The sequence below is a fragment of the Perca flavescens genome, chromosome 3 (assembly GCF_004354835.1).
Source record: "Perca flavescens isolate YP-PL-M2 chromosome 3, PFLA_1.0, whole genome shotgun sequence".
NCBI classification, from domain to species: Eukaryota; Metazoa; Chordata; class Actinopteri; order Perciformes; family Percidae; genus Perca; species Perca flavescens.
Window position 1 is genome coordinate 8,972,594 of NC_041333.1, and position 15,775 is coordinate 8,988,368.

The 15,775-nt window shown below is 41.0% G+C and overlaps 1 protein-coding gene across 1 annotated transcript in view; it reads right to left on the reverse strand.

Moving 5' to 3' along the window:
• Positions 1-15,775, reverse strand: part of akap1b (A kinase (PRKA) anchor protein 1b) — a 31,133-nt gene that overhangs the window by 5,178 nt on the left and 10,180 nt on the right. The window contains exons 3-9 of the mRNA XM_028573139.1: positions 11,252-11,376; positions 8,145-8,271; positions 7,849-7,976; positions 5,486-5,663; positions 3,877-4,027; positions 2,024-2,091; positions 1,363-1,436 (exon numbers count right to left, since the gene is read on the reverse strand). Coding sequence (XP_028428940.1) covers positions 1,363-1,436; positions 2,024-2,091; positions 3,877-4,027; positions 5,486-5,663; positions 7,849-7,976; positions 8,145-8,271; positions 11,252-11,376 — 851 coding nt within the window. The remainder of the gene's footprint in view (positions 1-1,362; positions 1,437-2,023; positions 2,092-3,876; positions 4,028-5,485; positions 5,664-7,848; positions 7,977-8,144; positions 8,272-11,251; positions 11,377-15,775) is intronic.

Consider the following 15,775-nt stretch of genomic DNA (forward strand, 5'->3'; position numbering starts at 1 on the left):
AAGAGACTTCAGATACAGTATTAGGGGACCACTAAGGTCTATATAAAAGAGACTTCAGATACAGTATTAGGGGACCACTAAGGTCTATATAAAAGAGACTTCAGATACAGTATTAGGGGACCACTAAGGTCTATATAAAAGAGACTTCAGATACAGTATTAGGGGACCACTAAGGCCTATATAAAAGAGACTTCAGATACAGTATTAGGGGACCACTAAGGTCTATATAAAAGAGACTTGAGATACAGTATTAGGGGACCACTAAGGTCTATATAAAAGAGACTTCAGATACAGTATTAGGGGACCACTAAGGTCTATATAAAAGAGACTTCAGATACAGTATTAGGGGACCACTAAGGTCTATATAAAAGAGACTTCAGATACAGTATTAGGGGACCACTAAGGCCTATATAAAAGAGACTTCAGATACAGTATTAGGGGACCACTAAGGCCTATATAAAAGCATTCAAAAAGCAGCATGTTATAGGACCTTTAATAAACACGTGATTGTTCTGTAAAGTACTTTTAAGAGACATAATCTGTGAGCCGGGCAGCAAGACTCTCCGCTTCTGAGAAACTTCCGGTGAGGAATGGCACGTGGCGGGGGACGGAACAAAGGGTAAATCCAGCCAGCTAGACCAGTGGTTCCCAACCTTTTTTCCTTGGCGCCCCCCCTACTCATGTCTAAGAAAAGCTGAGCCCCCCCCCCGCCCGAAACCAAAGTTGAGGTAACTCTCGAGATAGAGCCTTACTTTCTTTTTTGATACAGAGCAGTTATCAGCACTGTTACGTTTCTCCTCCATGTTTCATTCATAAAATAGTGATGCCGTGGCGGCAGGAAAAATGAAGATACAACAAAATATATAGTTTTCATACAGACTTTTGTATACATTAGATATTCTAGTGTATTATCATTTGTTTAACATGTGCAAAACAATTTTTTTTTACCTCAACCTCAAACCACATAAAGACTCGCGCCCCCCCTGTGATCTTTGCCGCCCCCCCTGGGGGTGCCCGGACCCCAGGTTGGGAACCACTGAGCTAGACTATCTGTCCAATTGGAGTTCTCTCTCGCACGACTAAAACAACTTTTGAACGTGCACGTGTTCCACCAAAACAAGTTCCTTCACGAGGCCATTTAGCAGAGGCACCGTGGCTCTGTCCGGAGCTTAGTGCCGCCATGACGATCGTGATCGGTTTAAAGAAATGCCAATAAACCAGAGCATGTTTTTCCCCCTTCCCAGAACGCTGTGTGGACTAGCCAGACCCTCCTCCGCAGCACTGTGGAGGAAGGTCTGGCAATGCGCGACTACTGTGGACTTGACACTCTGGACTGTAGCTTAGTGAGGAAGGTGGTCATACCTGGGCGAGCAACGCCGCTCCTCTGGTCATCTCCTCCAGTGCTGATGTGGCCTCTGCTGAGAAGCGATCCTCTCCTGATAAACACATTTTAGACGCATGTCAGACATGGGCCTGTAACCGTTTTTACATAATTGTCAATTTTTTTTTCCTTCCATAAATCACGGTTTCTTTGTTTAACCACAATTAATTGCTAACATTAGCTAAGGTCTTAAAACTGTATCACTGGCAATTGTGGATTTTTGTAATTATACAAGTGATTAGTTGTCGGCACTTGACCCCATACACATTCACAGCAACAAAAATAATAAAGAGGCGTGGTTTACATAGGCTGTGAACTTGTGTTCTCACATTATCTGGGTCACATTACAGTGACAAAAGATGTATCCTGGAATTCACTCAAAACTTGAATTTGCTTAAAAAAGTAATACATATTTATTTATTTATTTATTTGACTGAAAGACAATTCTATTGTTAATCACAATTCATTCGGAGACAATTAATCGTACAGCAACATTTGGATGTAGTCGATACGACTTTTGAAGCACAACCAACGAAAACTAAAATCAAGCCACAGTTTTAAGAACAGACACCAGACGCTAGAACTACGAGCGCTGCCGTTGTCAAACTGGTGTTGAAATCACGAGTTAACACAACGTCGTACCTGGAAGTGGGGCGATGTTGTCAAGCAATACTTCAGCCCCTTGAAACGGTAGCGTTACAAAATCAGACCTGGAAAATAAAAAAGGAGCAATATGTTAAAGAACACGTATAGAAACATAGATCATATATTTTACATATGGTATTCCATAATGCCAAACTCAAAACACATTTTCGAAGCCTTTACACATTTGAAATCTGACCAGTATTTTCCACCGCGCGCTGTGTTCCAGGCGCGCCGAGTGCCCCGCGAGCAATCGCGGCCATTCAGGTCAGTGTTTGATATTCCACCCCGAAGCAGTGGTGTAGGCAGTGGTGTTCAAAGGTTAAAGAAGCGAGCTTGTGACCAGGACGTCGCCGGTTCAATCCCCAGACCGACAGGATAAAATCTGGGTGGGAAATTTCCTGGTTGCCTTTCCCCATAAACATGAAATCAAGGATAAAGATTAAATAAAAAAAAAATATTTTTTTGCCGAGGACGGAACAAAACTTTGTGTTCTAAACTGCGGTGGATTTCTGAGGACTATGGTTAACTGCTCCTCAGATCTCTGCAGGGTAAATCCAGACAGCTAGCTAGACTATCTGTCCAATCGGAGTTTTCGGTTACACGACTAAAACAACACGTTGAACACGTTCCACCAAAAACAAGATCCTTCCCAAGCCTATTTTGCAGAGGCACCGTGGCTTTTCCCAGTGCTTAGCACTGCCCAAGACAACTGTGATTGGTTTAAAGAAATGCCGATAAACCAGAGCAGGTTTTTCTCCCATCCCGGAGTGCTGTGTGGACTAGCCACACCCTCCTACGCAGCGCTGTGGAGGAAGGTCTGGCAAAGCGAGACTACAATATTTGTGATAGTTCATTTGCACTTACACCAAGAACAAAATAACGTATCAGAAAATAAAAAAAATGAGAAATGTATTTCTGGGATTATGTACAGCAGTGCAGTACCTGCAGCGAACGTCTCTGTTGAGAACGGGTTGATTGCTGTATCATTTAAACAACTTCACACTCCACACTGCCCTTCCTCAGGTCCTAAGCAATACACCTGCCATGACATACAGTAGATGTGTCCCCTAGCAATGCTAGAATATAAGTGACATTTACCATTTGGAACCAGGCTATTTCCAGGAACAAAAGGGTTCATTCCCGCAGTTACATAGTGGATGCTTACCGTATCTTATTTATTATTTCTAGCATATTTCTTGTATTTTCTGTACGTGTGTGTTCTTGTAACAGTAATTTCCCAGTTTGGGATTAATAATGTCCATCCATCCATCCAGTTGTTTGAGCTTGCTACAATGTAACATCTGCAGTCTCTTTTCTTCATCGGTTCTTGCACGTACTGTACAAGCGACTGTGAGCGAGCTGTACCCAGCATGCCGTTCGGCGGAGTAACAGATAAAAGGGGTCCCCCTCTCAACACACTACAGTGTATACATAACCCACTAATACATATGTCCCCTAGATCTCAACTTCCTTTGGTCCTCAGCAATACACCCGCCAAGCGTCAAGTCTATTAGATGAACGGTTGTCGAGAAACCCGTAGGACAGAAGGACAGATATTCCTTCCTTTTTAGTTCGATACAATGCAGCTGGTCACCTGGACAGGTATTAAACTTGGTCCTGCACAGAAACAAAATTCAATATACCTATGTCTTTAAAACATTTAGTCCAGGACTATTTGTAATTCCAGTTCGAGAGAATGCCCCTAACATGAGGAGTTTGGAATACTTTTTCCACAGGAACTGCTACAAAGCTGATGGTGACCGGGATTGGAAGGAAACTATATTCAGAGTTCCCGATTCATTCTCTATGGCAAAACACCGCTCTAATACGGGGAGACCTCTGACACTCACCTTATTTGCCGTAGTGAGTCAATCTTAACTCTGTCGTAGCCTCCATAATCAACGTATCTGATCTCCACTTCGTTAGTTTCTTTATAAAAGGTGATGACCTGAGCTCTCCACCAGGCTCCATCCACCGCTGGAGCTGCACAGATCACACCCACTGGAGAGAGAGAATTTCATCATTTTAGCCAATTAGCCTTTGGTATGGTTATGCAACTCATTTGAACAAAAACAACGTGTGTTGGTGTGGATGTGGCGATCAGATGGCACTGTGCACGGGAGAGATGAATATAAATGCTTAGAGAGCTTATATACTGTATACACCATTTAGTTTACGTGCCAAAATAAAACAATAAAAATAAAAAAAAGGGTAAAAATGGACTACAATGTTTCAGCAATGTTTGTTTGTGCCTTTTATATTTTACACTGCAGGTTCCACACTGCTTAAAACAGCATCAGACAGAACCAAAAAGATGGTTTCTTTTCATGAAAAACTATTTGCAGCTTTGTTTTGACTGACAGACACAGCGCACATAACTGGACTATTACTGCATCTGTGGCAAAGTGAAATATTTTTTTCTAAAATAGCCCATTTTAATGTACACTGCTAAGAGCATACCCGTTTTGTGTGGGTTCAAGTGATTAGTGCTAATGCCCTTTTTCTGATCTAGGCAGCCCACAAAGAACTGACTGGGTGGTCTTATTTCACAGTTTTTAGGTTTGAAAGCACTCCAGATGCATATGCACAAACACTCAAGTAAGGCAATCAGCTTTTTGTGAAAAACACAAACATATGAATGATTTAAACAATGTATTATCTATTTTTGAATAAGTTCTTTACAGATATATTGATTCCAAGTTATGAACAAGCTCTGGTGCTAACATCAACAGTACTGCCTCTTAACATAGTCACAGCCATTACAATATTGATTCCAAGTTGTGAACAAGCTCTGGTGCTAACATCAACAGTACTGCCTCTTAACATAGTCACAGCCATTACAATTATGTGTGTCAATACCATGTTTTGTACACTGGGTGGCGCATTTGCAGTCATATAGGTGAGCCCTCCAGCACAGGTGCAGGTGATTGGTACTGGATGAGCATACAGTTTTTGACGTGTGATGTAGAATATTCACTAATTTCTAATTTTTATTGTTTCCAAGTGGGGAAATCACAATTTACACAAATTTTATTGTTAGACAGACCACACACAGGCCTGAACTACACAAACATGCTCAGGTCCTATACATGCACAAATGCAGAGATGTCAAGAGTGAGTGGGCTGCGATTGCTGGACAGGCGGCCCGAGCAGTTGGATGCTCAAGAACACCTTGGTAGTGCCCAGGATGTGAACTGGCATCTCTCCAGCTACCAGTCCAGCAATCCCCTGGCAACAGTGTGGATAGGACTGCGGTGTTGGCCAGGACAACACTAGTTCTTTAAATACAACACTGGTGCAATTAATTGTTTTTCTAATTTTCACAATTGCTGGAAAAAAAAAAAAAAAAAATGCAACTGGGGTATCTCTATGATGGTTGAAGATGCAGTTCTAGGCCTACTAGGCAAAGAATGACTAAGCCATGTATCAGTGTGCAACGACTTGTGTGACCGTGGTTACCTTCAGCGGGTGAGGGGAGGGCCGGGGTGCCCGGCTGGGAGTAGCAGAGGAACATCTGCTGGTCCAGGCTGCGCAGGGCGTGGTAGGTGGGGTGGGTGTGCTGCTGGACGAAGACGTGACCGGCCGACACGATGTTCACCACGATCACTTCAACGGTCACTCCGCTGGGGAGAAGCAGCTGAGGAGACAAACGACACGAGAGGAATGCTTACTCATCCAGTGGAACAGCCTCAATGAGCCAGTCTGCGCTCCAGACGGCTAAAAACACACTAAATTTATAAAAAAAAGAAAAAAAATGCAGCATCCAGCATTTGTTTTTTTTAAATGAGACCAGTGCAGTGACCGAGTGCAGCCAAAGAGCAGACAGGTCAACTTTTGCCACACTGATCTGCAACGTTGTCCTGCAATGTAAACCATTGGTCAATAAAACAAACCTCATAGGGAGAACACCTTTCAGGTTGTCGCTTGTATTATCGGAATTTAACCGTTTACCTCACAAGCAGCTAGCTCCGCTAACAGTGAATTGTGACGAGCTAAAACAAAAGCGGTCTGTATTAAGTTCAATTGTTTATCAGAGTTTGCCACGTATCCTAAAATTTAGCAAATTATTGTAAGCTTTGCTGCTGGCCCCTCCTCTCTCTTCCAGTGGTAAATCCTCATGGCTAATTACTATACATCTATAGTAATTAGAACATACACTATACATCGGCCCGCATCAGAGACAGGAGGAAGGACTGATACTGATTGATGCAGACAGTCAGTATACAAATACATCTCTGGAATCTGCATTTTTTTCTAAACTCCACTCAGTATTTTGACATCTGCTGTAATTATTTATTGTACTGACATTTTAGGATTGTTTCCAGTGAGATATTAATGGTTTTATATAGTGACTTTAGGGTTTCCCCCAGAAAAGTTGTTTAGTGGCATGTGTCTGTTCTTTCAATGTGGTCCCGGAGTCACAGACTGAGCCAATAGTTTCTGTGACCAAAAAAATAAATCATTGACGGAATTGCATAACTGAGAATTTAAAAGCTCCAAGACTCTATAGCAGGGATCTTCAACAGGGGGTCCGGGACCCCTAGGGGCTCCTCAGAGTCAATGCAGGGGAGCCTCCAAAAATATTGAAGTTTTTTTGAAAGTTAAAAAGTCTTAACAAGGACTCACTGTTCCACATGTTTAACATTAAAACATGTATAAAACCATGCCAACAGTTATATGGCTACTTTAATAGCTTAGTATTCTATGCAAAAAAGGTTTAATATGAAACATCATTTTATAAAATATGTGTAGTAGGGGGTCCCTGCTCCATCTCTCCTTCAGTTAAAGGGTCCTTGGCATAAAAACATTGTTGATTCCACATGGCCATACATTAAGTCAGAACTAAAATCTAACTGGACATTTGAAAATATGACTAAGTTTCCAACCGAGCCACCCCGCTGTAACTGTAGTTTAAAAAACTTCTTTAAAATACATTACAAAATAATTCCCAGTGGCTTAGGCCCGGTGGGCCACCAGGCTTGCAATACACTGGGGGAAACCCTGGACTTTGCTGTTGTACACATAACTGTTGCTGCTCTAAAAACAGCCTTTAGCCTAGTTATATTTTAAATATTCGATTATAATCCAGTTCTGAATTTAAATGGTCTTTTTTGTAAGTTAGCACATGCCTTAAAAACAACCTCAAGCTTAATTTAAACGCTGATTGTTAGATAAAAGCCATCGAGTAAGTGTGCGATTCTTTATCCAAATAATCGATTATTCAATAAGTAATCGATAGATCATACGACTATCAAATTAGTCAAAGAATAGCACCAAATTATAAAAAGAACAACCGTGATGCAAAAATGTGGCTATATTCTCTTTATGTCATGAAGCCTGGGTTGACATTAGAGCTAGGCAATATATCGATATTATATCGATATTGTGATACGAGACTAGATATTGTCTTAGATTTTGGATATCGTAATATCATAATATGGTATAAGTCTTTTCCTGGTTTTTAAAGGCTGCATTACAGTAAAGTGATGTCATTTTCTGAACTTACCAGACTTGTAACTGTTCTATTATTTGCCTTTACCCACTTAGTCATTATATCCACATTACTGATGATTATTTATCAAAAATCTAATTGTGTAAATATTTTGTGAAAGCACCAATAGTTAACATTACAATATCGTTGCGGTATTGATTGAGGTATTTGGTTAAAAATACCATGATATTTGATTTCTCCATATCGCCCAGCCCTAGTTGACATGTGCCTTCATGTTCAGCCTCGCTAGTCTAGAAATATATTGCAGTAGCTAAAAATCCGTCCCGTTCGGTAAATGGTGGCAGAGAGCAGCCAGAGAGCCCACCCTTACCCAGGAGGTCATGGGAAGTGATGGCAATGTGAGCGGGGGCGGCGGAGGTGCATACAGGTTGGTCAAGTCCAGATCTTTAAACTTCTTCCCAATCAGGGACAGGGCTTTGTCAACCTGTTGCTGCGTACCTGGAGAGAAACACAAGGCAAGGCTTTTTTTTTTAGGTTAAAACCAACACTGATAGAAACATGGAGTTCAATAGTTTCTCTGAAATACTGAGAATTTTCTCATCCAGTAGGAATCTGGATTTCCCCCAGCATTAGGGGGGTGTGGGGGACCTGGTCCCTGTGACTCACCCTCTATGTGACAGATCTGGAACTCCTGTGTATAAGGCAGGGTGGAGATGTAGATCTTTGCACCAGAGTTCTGCTTCAGGAAGCTCACATATCTCCCCTGCTTCCCTATTAACCGCCCTACAAGATGCTGGTCCAGGAAGACAAGCAGAAAAAAATAACATGTCAAAAAGGACAGTTCAAATTTTTCTAAATAGAAAACACCCACAAATGGACACCAATGGTTCCCTATAAACCATAAGAATCCAATATGTATTGTATTCCAACTAAATATTTCACTAGCCTCATCTGAAGTCTGTCATTAGGTTTTCCCTGGGTTTTTAAGAGTACTTAGGTGCCAGTGACATACGCTCATTTGCATATTAGTGACGTTGTCACACAATTATTTGCATAAAGCTTAGTGGTTGTCAGCAGCGTGTGTTGCAGCAAGGGCGAGATACTACAGCAAAACTTGGAGGAGCGGCTTTGTCGCTGTAACCAGAATAGCTGGTGCACCTTAAAGGTCAGCCCACCTTAAGTTAGTGAGCCTGTGCTAAAGTAGTTGCTAACTTCAGTGCTAACCCCCCTGCACTGCTACATTCATGTACACACACACCTGTCACTTTCTCTCCACACAGTCGCTAACATGTGGGCTGCAGCTGCCGCTGTGTGCGCAACATGCATAGAGTGTGTGTGTGCAGAAGACAACAAGCGGATAACCATCTTGTGCACTTTTTTTTCTTTTTAGCCCTAACTTACACTATTTTCCTTTTATCTTTGATTCAGATTTTGCCTGTGTGTTTTAGTTATGTATTTAATGAGCATTGCTGGAGGTGCCTGAGGTCTAAGATCGCCATTGCCAATAACTACTTATGTTATTGTTGTGCTCATGACAAAGAACCCTGAACCTAAGCCGTATAATTGCAGGGAAAACCCTAATATACATTGATTTATCACAATATTAGAGCTGCAAAGATTAAGCGATTAATTGTCAACTCTTAAATTAATCGCCAACTATTTTGATAATCGATTAGTCTGTTTGAGTAATTTTTTTTAAGACAAAAGAAAAAATGATTTGATTCCAGCTTCTTAAAAGTGAATATTTTCTAATTTCTTCTCTCTTCTGTAACAGTAAACTGAATATCTTTTAGAGTTGGGCTTTTGGGAAACACTGATCCACATATTTCACAATTTTCTGACATTTTATAGACCAAATAACTAATCGAGAAAATAATCAACAGATTAATCGACAATGAAAATATTCGTTAGTTGCAGCCCTAAATAATATCACCACTGAAATCAAAATCCTGTGTTTCAAGACAACCAACTAGTCTGTCCCTGTTTTAGAGAAAAACATGGCGGCCTAAACAGAGGCTTAGCATTTCCATTACCACAGAAAGTTTAAAGGTTACTTTGAGAGACTCAGCCGTTGAGAAGGCGTGTCAGTGTGACCACACCTGCTAACACTCCCCAAACAGCACTGGCTCTACATACCTCTCAATGCTCACAGCTCTGGAGAACTACTCATTCAGAGTATACGTTTATCAAGTCAGCATATGCATGGATAACTTTGCACTTACACAAACTGTTCTAGCCCACGGTTATATTTAAAAGCATGAGGCCATGGTTAGTCTACATTTTTTATCTCATCACAAATGCCATGCTCAGACCAACAATATATTAGTCTGTCTCTCAATACTTGCAATCTTCCCTAAACTGTCTGTGCCACTCAGCCACAAGTCCACTGGTTCCTACTGAATACATAAATCCCTAAAATATCACAAATATAAAGTTTCATCTTAAAAACAGGCTCAGTAACGTCTTTAAACAGCTGGCACACACATGCATTTTAGTGATCGTAGTGGCTGGTCGGTGCATACTTTCATCAGAACTTGAAGTCAGCTGCTGAAGCAGCCATTTCAAGTTGACTAAAATCAGTCAACAGAGCAATCTGTGCACTTGGCCTTGGACATGCTGGCCACCCTATACTGTAAAATCATTAACGGGTTAAACTGTGCGATTATTTAAAAAAAGGGGGAAAACACTCCATTGACCTGACTGGACTACCCCATGCAGTGTTTATTGTTGTCTGCCAGTGTCTCCTTTGATACTACTATCAGTACAGTACCAAAGTCAAACATGTTCAAACCCTACACGAGTAATCCTACCCTGACACTATTGCCTGATACAAAGATTGACATTTTTGGATTTAAACTGAAATAAGCCACAATTCTGTGCTTATATTCTATTTCATTAAAAGGTGATCAATACCCTATACCATCAAATATGAGCTTGTTTATACCAAATATTAGTATTTTGTTAAGGTGTAAAGCCTTTGTGTTGTTTATATACACACCACCGATCAAAAGTTTGGGGTCACTTAGAAATTTCCATTCCACTCCATTATAGACAGAATTCCAGCTGAGATCAGTTGCATTGTTTGTTTTTTTTAAACCAGGACAGCAGCATTCAGATTACATTATGTGTTTACATAATTGCAAAAGGGTTCTCTAATGTTTTCTCAGTTAGCCTTTTAAAATGATATGCGTGCGTGCGTACTAGACTAGGGATCGACCGATACAGTTTTTTCAAGGCCGATCGAGATACTGATTATTAGTAGTTTGTGAAATAGATAGATTTTTCAAACAGATATTGCATTTACAGTAAAAAGACACTTTAAATCCAAAATTAAGATTTTGGAATATTACACAACACAAAGGTTGCTTTAAGCAATTATTTAATAAAGTAGAAACTTTCAACATAATCCCCAGTAATAGAGAGTCAAATAGAGTTGTGGGCCGGACATTAAGTCAGACTCCGTGGTGAGTGAAACCGAAGCAGAGGGACAGTCACAGAGCTGGAGCGGCGCCAAAGTAGAACATGTTTCACTTAATTAACTTAATTGGTTATCAGGCAAAAAAAAAAAAAAAAAAAAGCCGAAACACAATCTGCAAACTGCCAAAAAGAACATCGGTCTATCCCTACACTAGACTGGTAAAGAGGAAGCTGGGTGGTTCCATTTTTACGCTGAAATTACCTCTCTGCTGAAGTGGTGTGCGGCGTAAAAAGGGTTGATATCGTATCACTCTAAGTTGCGGTTTTTGATTCTTGTGCCAGGTGGCCTGACTCACCTTTGGCACCTCGATCTCCCAGACGATGAGCTCCGAGCTGGAGGAGGCAGCGTGGTTGCTCTGGCTTTCCCCAGCACCCATGGTGCAGCCGCTGTCCACCGAGTCCATACTGTTCACATCAGAGCCTAGGAACACACACAAAAATCATAAAATCACCATTACCAGCAACATAGAGGCTTCAGGGTCCAGTGCTCATCCTGAGCAATGTGTCGACATGCAATCATCACTTCAGTTAGACTTGAGCATGCCACCTGGTCACTATTGAGGGTGTTAATCTTCACTGGTCTCACGATTCAATTTGGTTACAATTATCCTGTCAACGATTTGAATCGGTATCACGATGCATCACCTCTTCAATATTATTACATATTGCAACACATGGTTTTCATCAACAAATTCAAGCAGTCAGATATGCACTATATGAACGCCCCTTTTTTCCAGGTCCGCATTGCGATGCATAGATGCAATGATTAATTTCAACACGACTACTGGTCACATTAGTGGTAGGAAATGTTTCTTTTTTTTTTTTTTTTTTTTTTTTTTGATAGTTTTCAAACACGCTCCGTCGGGCGAGACGTTCTCAAATTCCGTTCTCTTCGGGAAACGACCGCCACCTTCGAGCTAGCAAGCTACACGCTGAAAATGACAAGTTTTGAAGAAAACTTGGCTCGCTTGGTTCTTTCTGGGAATCATTGTAAAGACACACAAAGAATATGTTTAGGGCATTTACTATCTAACTGGGATGTTTTGGGACAGATTGCTGTGGACGAAGATACACAGCTAAGACCAAATGAGGTTTGACCATGGGTCCAGCTAATTTAACCCTTGTGTTGTCTTCCCGTCAACCTTGAAACGCCTTTTTTCACATTTTGTTTTTTTCCCCAACGTTTTAAATTGTAAAATTTTTCTTCTACACATTTTCAGTGCTTATTTCTATTTCCCTTATTTTCAGATATAAAACAAAAATTAAAAACAGGTGAATTTGACCCGAAGACAACACAAGGGTTAAGTTAAGTTATAAAAATCACACACACTAATGGATTTTAACAACTCAGGGTGGATGGTATAAAAATACACACCGGTAGGCCAGCACGATAAATTGTTATATTTCTCCAATTAATTTATTGAAAGCATTTGACATTGACATGTTTTAATTATGTTAAGACATGTTCAAGGAGTTCAAATAGAGCCTGTATCAGGGCCATATTTAGTTTAATGTGTTATTTCACTATTTTTGGTAGCCTACGGTACTTACATGGCCAGTATTAGGGCTGCACAATATTTTGTTTCATCATCTACATCGCGATGTGCGAATGCGCGATAGTCACATCGCAGGACGTTGTGATGTTGACGCTAACACCTTTTTGCTGTTTGATAGAAAAGTAAACTTTCACCGTTCTTTTACAGGATTGTTACTGGCTGACCCTTCCCCTTTAAGACAGGTGGTCATGTGACGTAACGTTAGTCCGACGGGGGTTGTTATGGGAAGTGAGGCTCTCCCGCGTGTGGGAAAGGACACAGTGATGCACATACTTTTCCATGGGTAGTCCGTGTTTTACGTACGCTGCAAAGACTAACTAAATCACCTGATTAATGCAACGTAATCCCGATATCTCCCGGCCATTTTTCACCGCAGAAAGCTGCTACCATCCTGGCTAAAGCTAACATAGTTAGGCTAAAGAAACAAGGCGTCTGTCCCAGCTAACGTTACGGTTCAGAGCTGCGACGCTGGAAACGTAACACTAATCTACAACAGCAGTCTGGGTCTGATAACGTAATTTACACCGATTTAAGCGTTCTTGGATACACAGTTTGTTGCAAGAGTGTGACATGCAGGCTCTGCATGCACAGCAAACCAACAATTATCATCAATTTATCAAACAACCAAGGCTAGGCCCCGCTAGTCGACCACAGCCTGAAGTTTAGAGGAAGCAACACGCATGCATTATTAATATCATTCACTTTAGCCGTGATTATTATAGGAATACAATGGTGTCCTGTCAGTCAACCAGTGTATTTCTTCCTAATGTCCATCTCCAAAATCACTTCAGAAGAGTAATCACAGCACTTACTTGCTTTGGTGTTTGTAAAGCATTAAAAGTTCAACAAAGACTGGTTCACATAAAAAAATTTCCATTTTCATTTTTATTTTCTTTGTAGATGCACTCCCCTACAAAATCACCCCATTAGTTGAGAATGATTTAGTATTTCTAAATAGGGTTATTTATGTCCTCTTGTAAAAATTAGTCTTTTTTTCATATCGCAATATATATCGCAGGAAAAAAAATTGCAGTTTAAGTTTTTTCTAATATCGTGCAGGCCTAGCCAGTATGTACTTTATTCATCAAAGCCTCTATGTTTACAGGCTTGTGGGGATGTGCAATGTGCTATAGGTGAGAAAAAAAAAATCATTGCAGAGAATCGTGATATCAATTCTAAGATGAAAAAAAATTGTGATTCATATTTTTCCCCAAATCGTGCAGTTTTGCATGGTTTGGAGGCCACAGTTCGGAGACAAAAGGGTTTTAAAAAGGGGATAACAGATGTATGAATTTTGACTAGGGCTTCAACAACAAATCGATAAAATTCGATTACTAAAAAAAGTTAGCAACAAATTTAATTATCGATTCGTTGTGTCGCGCAACTATTAGGCCACCTAGTCGTGGAGATAAAAAAAAAAATTGAGTTGAGCGCGGAGCAGCGCGGAGCAGCGCGCGGAGCAGCGCGGAGCAGCGCGCGGAGCAGCGCGGAGCAGCGCGCGGAGCAGCGCGGAGCGAAATAAAAAGAAAAAAAGAGCAGAGCGGGAGTAGAGGAAATACGGAGAGAGACCGGAGAGACCCGTAACGTTGTTTTGAAACACTCGCCGGAGGCAGAGAAATCAGTACGACCCAAGTCATCCAAGGTGTGGGAGCATTTCACACTAAATAAATCCAAAACGTGTTAATTGCAAGATAAGCAAAAGCGACACGGCATGGCACGGGCGCACCACGGTGATGAGTCAGCACCTAAAACGTAAACATGTTGGAGTCCTTGATGAGGAGGAAGGGAGTTCAACAGCAGGGTAAAGTCACTACACTATCCTACTTCTGTTCCGGTCTGAAGGGAGGAATGTACCGTCCCTCCAGTAGCTCTTCTGGTGCTGCGGTTTACTCTTTATCCAGCTGACTAGCATGACAAGCTAGCGTTAGCTCGGTAATAACAGTAATAAAAGCAGGGGTGGTATACTTTGCAAGACTAAAGACACGGTTTTATTCACTCGCCTTTTTTGGCCCATTAATTTTTCAATCTGTTATGTATATATTATGTGCTTTGTCCCATATCAGTTATTGTTGACAAATATAATCGTGTGCGGTGTATAAATGAACTTAACTTGCTACAATGATGGTAATAATTTAATGAATAAGTCTGTCTGTATCTGCTATTTGGGTTACTTACCTTTACACAACTATTAACTAAAACAATAAGTATGCATGTATTGAGTTGATGTAAATTAATGCTTTTTATAAAATCAGATTCATCGATTAATCGAAAAAATAATCAACAGATTAATCGATTATTAAAATAATAATCAGTTGCCGCCCTAATTTTGACTATACAGTGCTGACCGGTAGGGGGCTGAGGTTGAGTCGGGAAGCCAGTGCTGGGCAAGAGCACTGTGGCATTATGCACGTTTGCTGTGTTTACCTTCATTAAATTGCCTGAAAGACACCAGGCTGCGACAGTAAAACCGTACGCGCCTCACACACAGATTGCTCAGTTAGAACTCGACTCAGCCAGACGTTCTCCGATGCAGAAGGTAGATGGGACGGTATAGTGTTTACATTGTGTAAATTAATCGACTAGTGGACTTCTGCTCATAGCTCAATCCCGACAGAGCACGGTGAATATCAGCCTGCGTGCACATTCAGCCTCACATTGTTGAAACAGTGCAGCTAATGATGGTAGTGAGAGCAACAAGTTAGCAGACTGTCAAGTTGTCACTGCACCTCTCTCTGCTCTGCACTAGGTGAGTGAGTGAGTGAAAGAGAGAAACAAAACCGAACATCCGGGTCCAGCCCGACTCTGTACTATGTGAAATCTGTCCCAGTAATACAGTTAAGAGAAGGCTAAGGTAATAGTTACATTAACAGTGTTTTACCCCTTCTGAAGGATTTGTTGAAATTTAAAAGAAAAAACTAATAAAACCATACCGTTATCGCCTGGGCTTCAAATAATACTGGGAAATGGCAAAAACTACATGACTCGGACTTTGTTGTGCCAAGTGTACATTATACATCGCTCATGCTGAGTTTATTCTGTGAGCTATTATAGTGGGCCGTTTCTGGCTTTTCACCTGGTCTTAATTCTTCATACACAATGCACATCTGTCAGGAAAAGCCTACTATGGACTTATACAGACCCAAATGCACCTGTGAAGTCCATCAACAGGACAAATACCAAAAGATAAATTAACCAAATCAGTGAAGGGAGGCATTTGGCCAAAGAGGTTGGTAACGAAAGTCTTTCCACTTCAATAAGTACGAA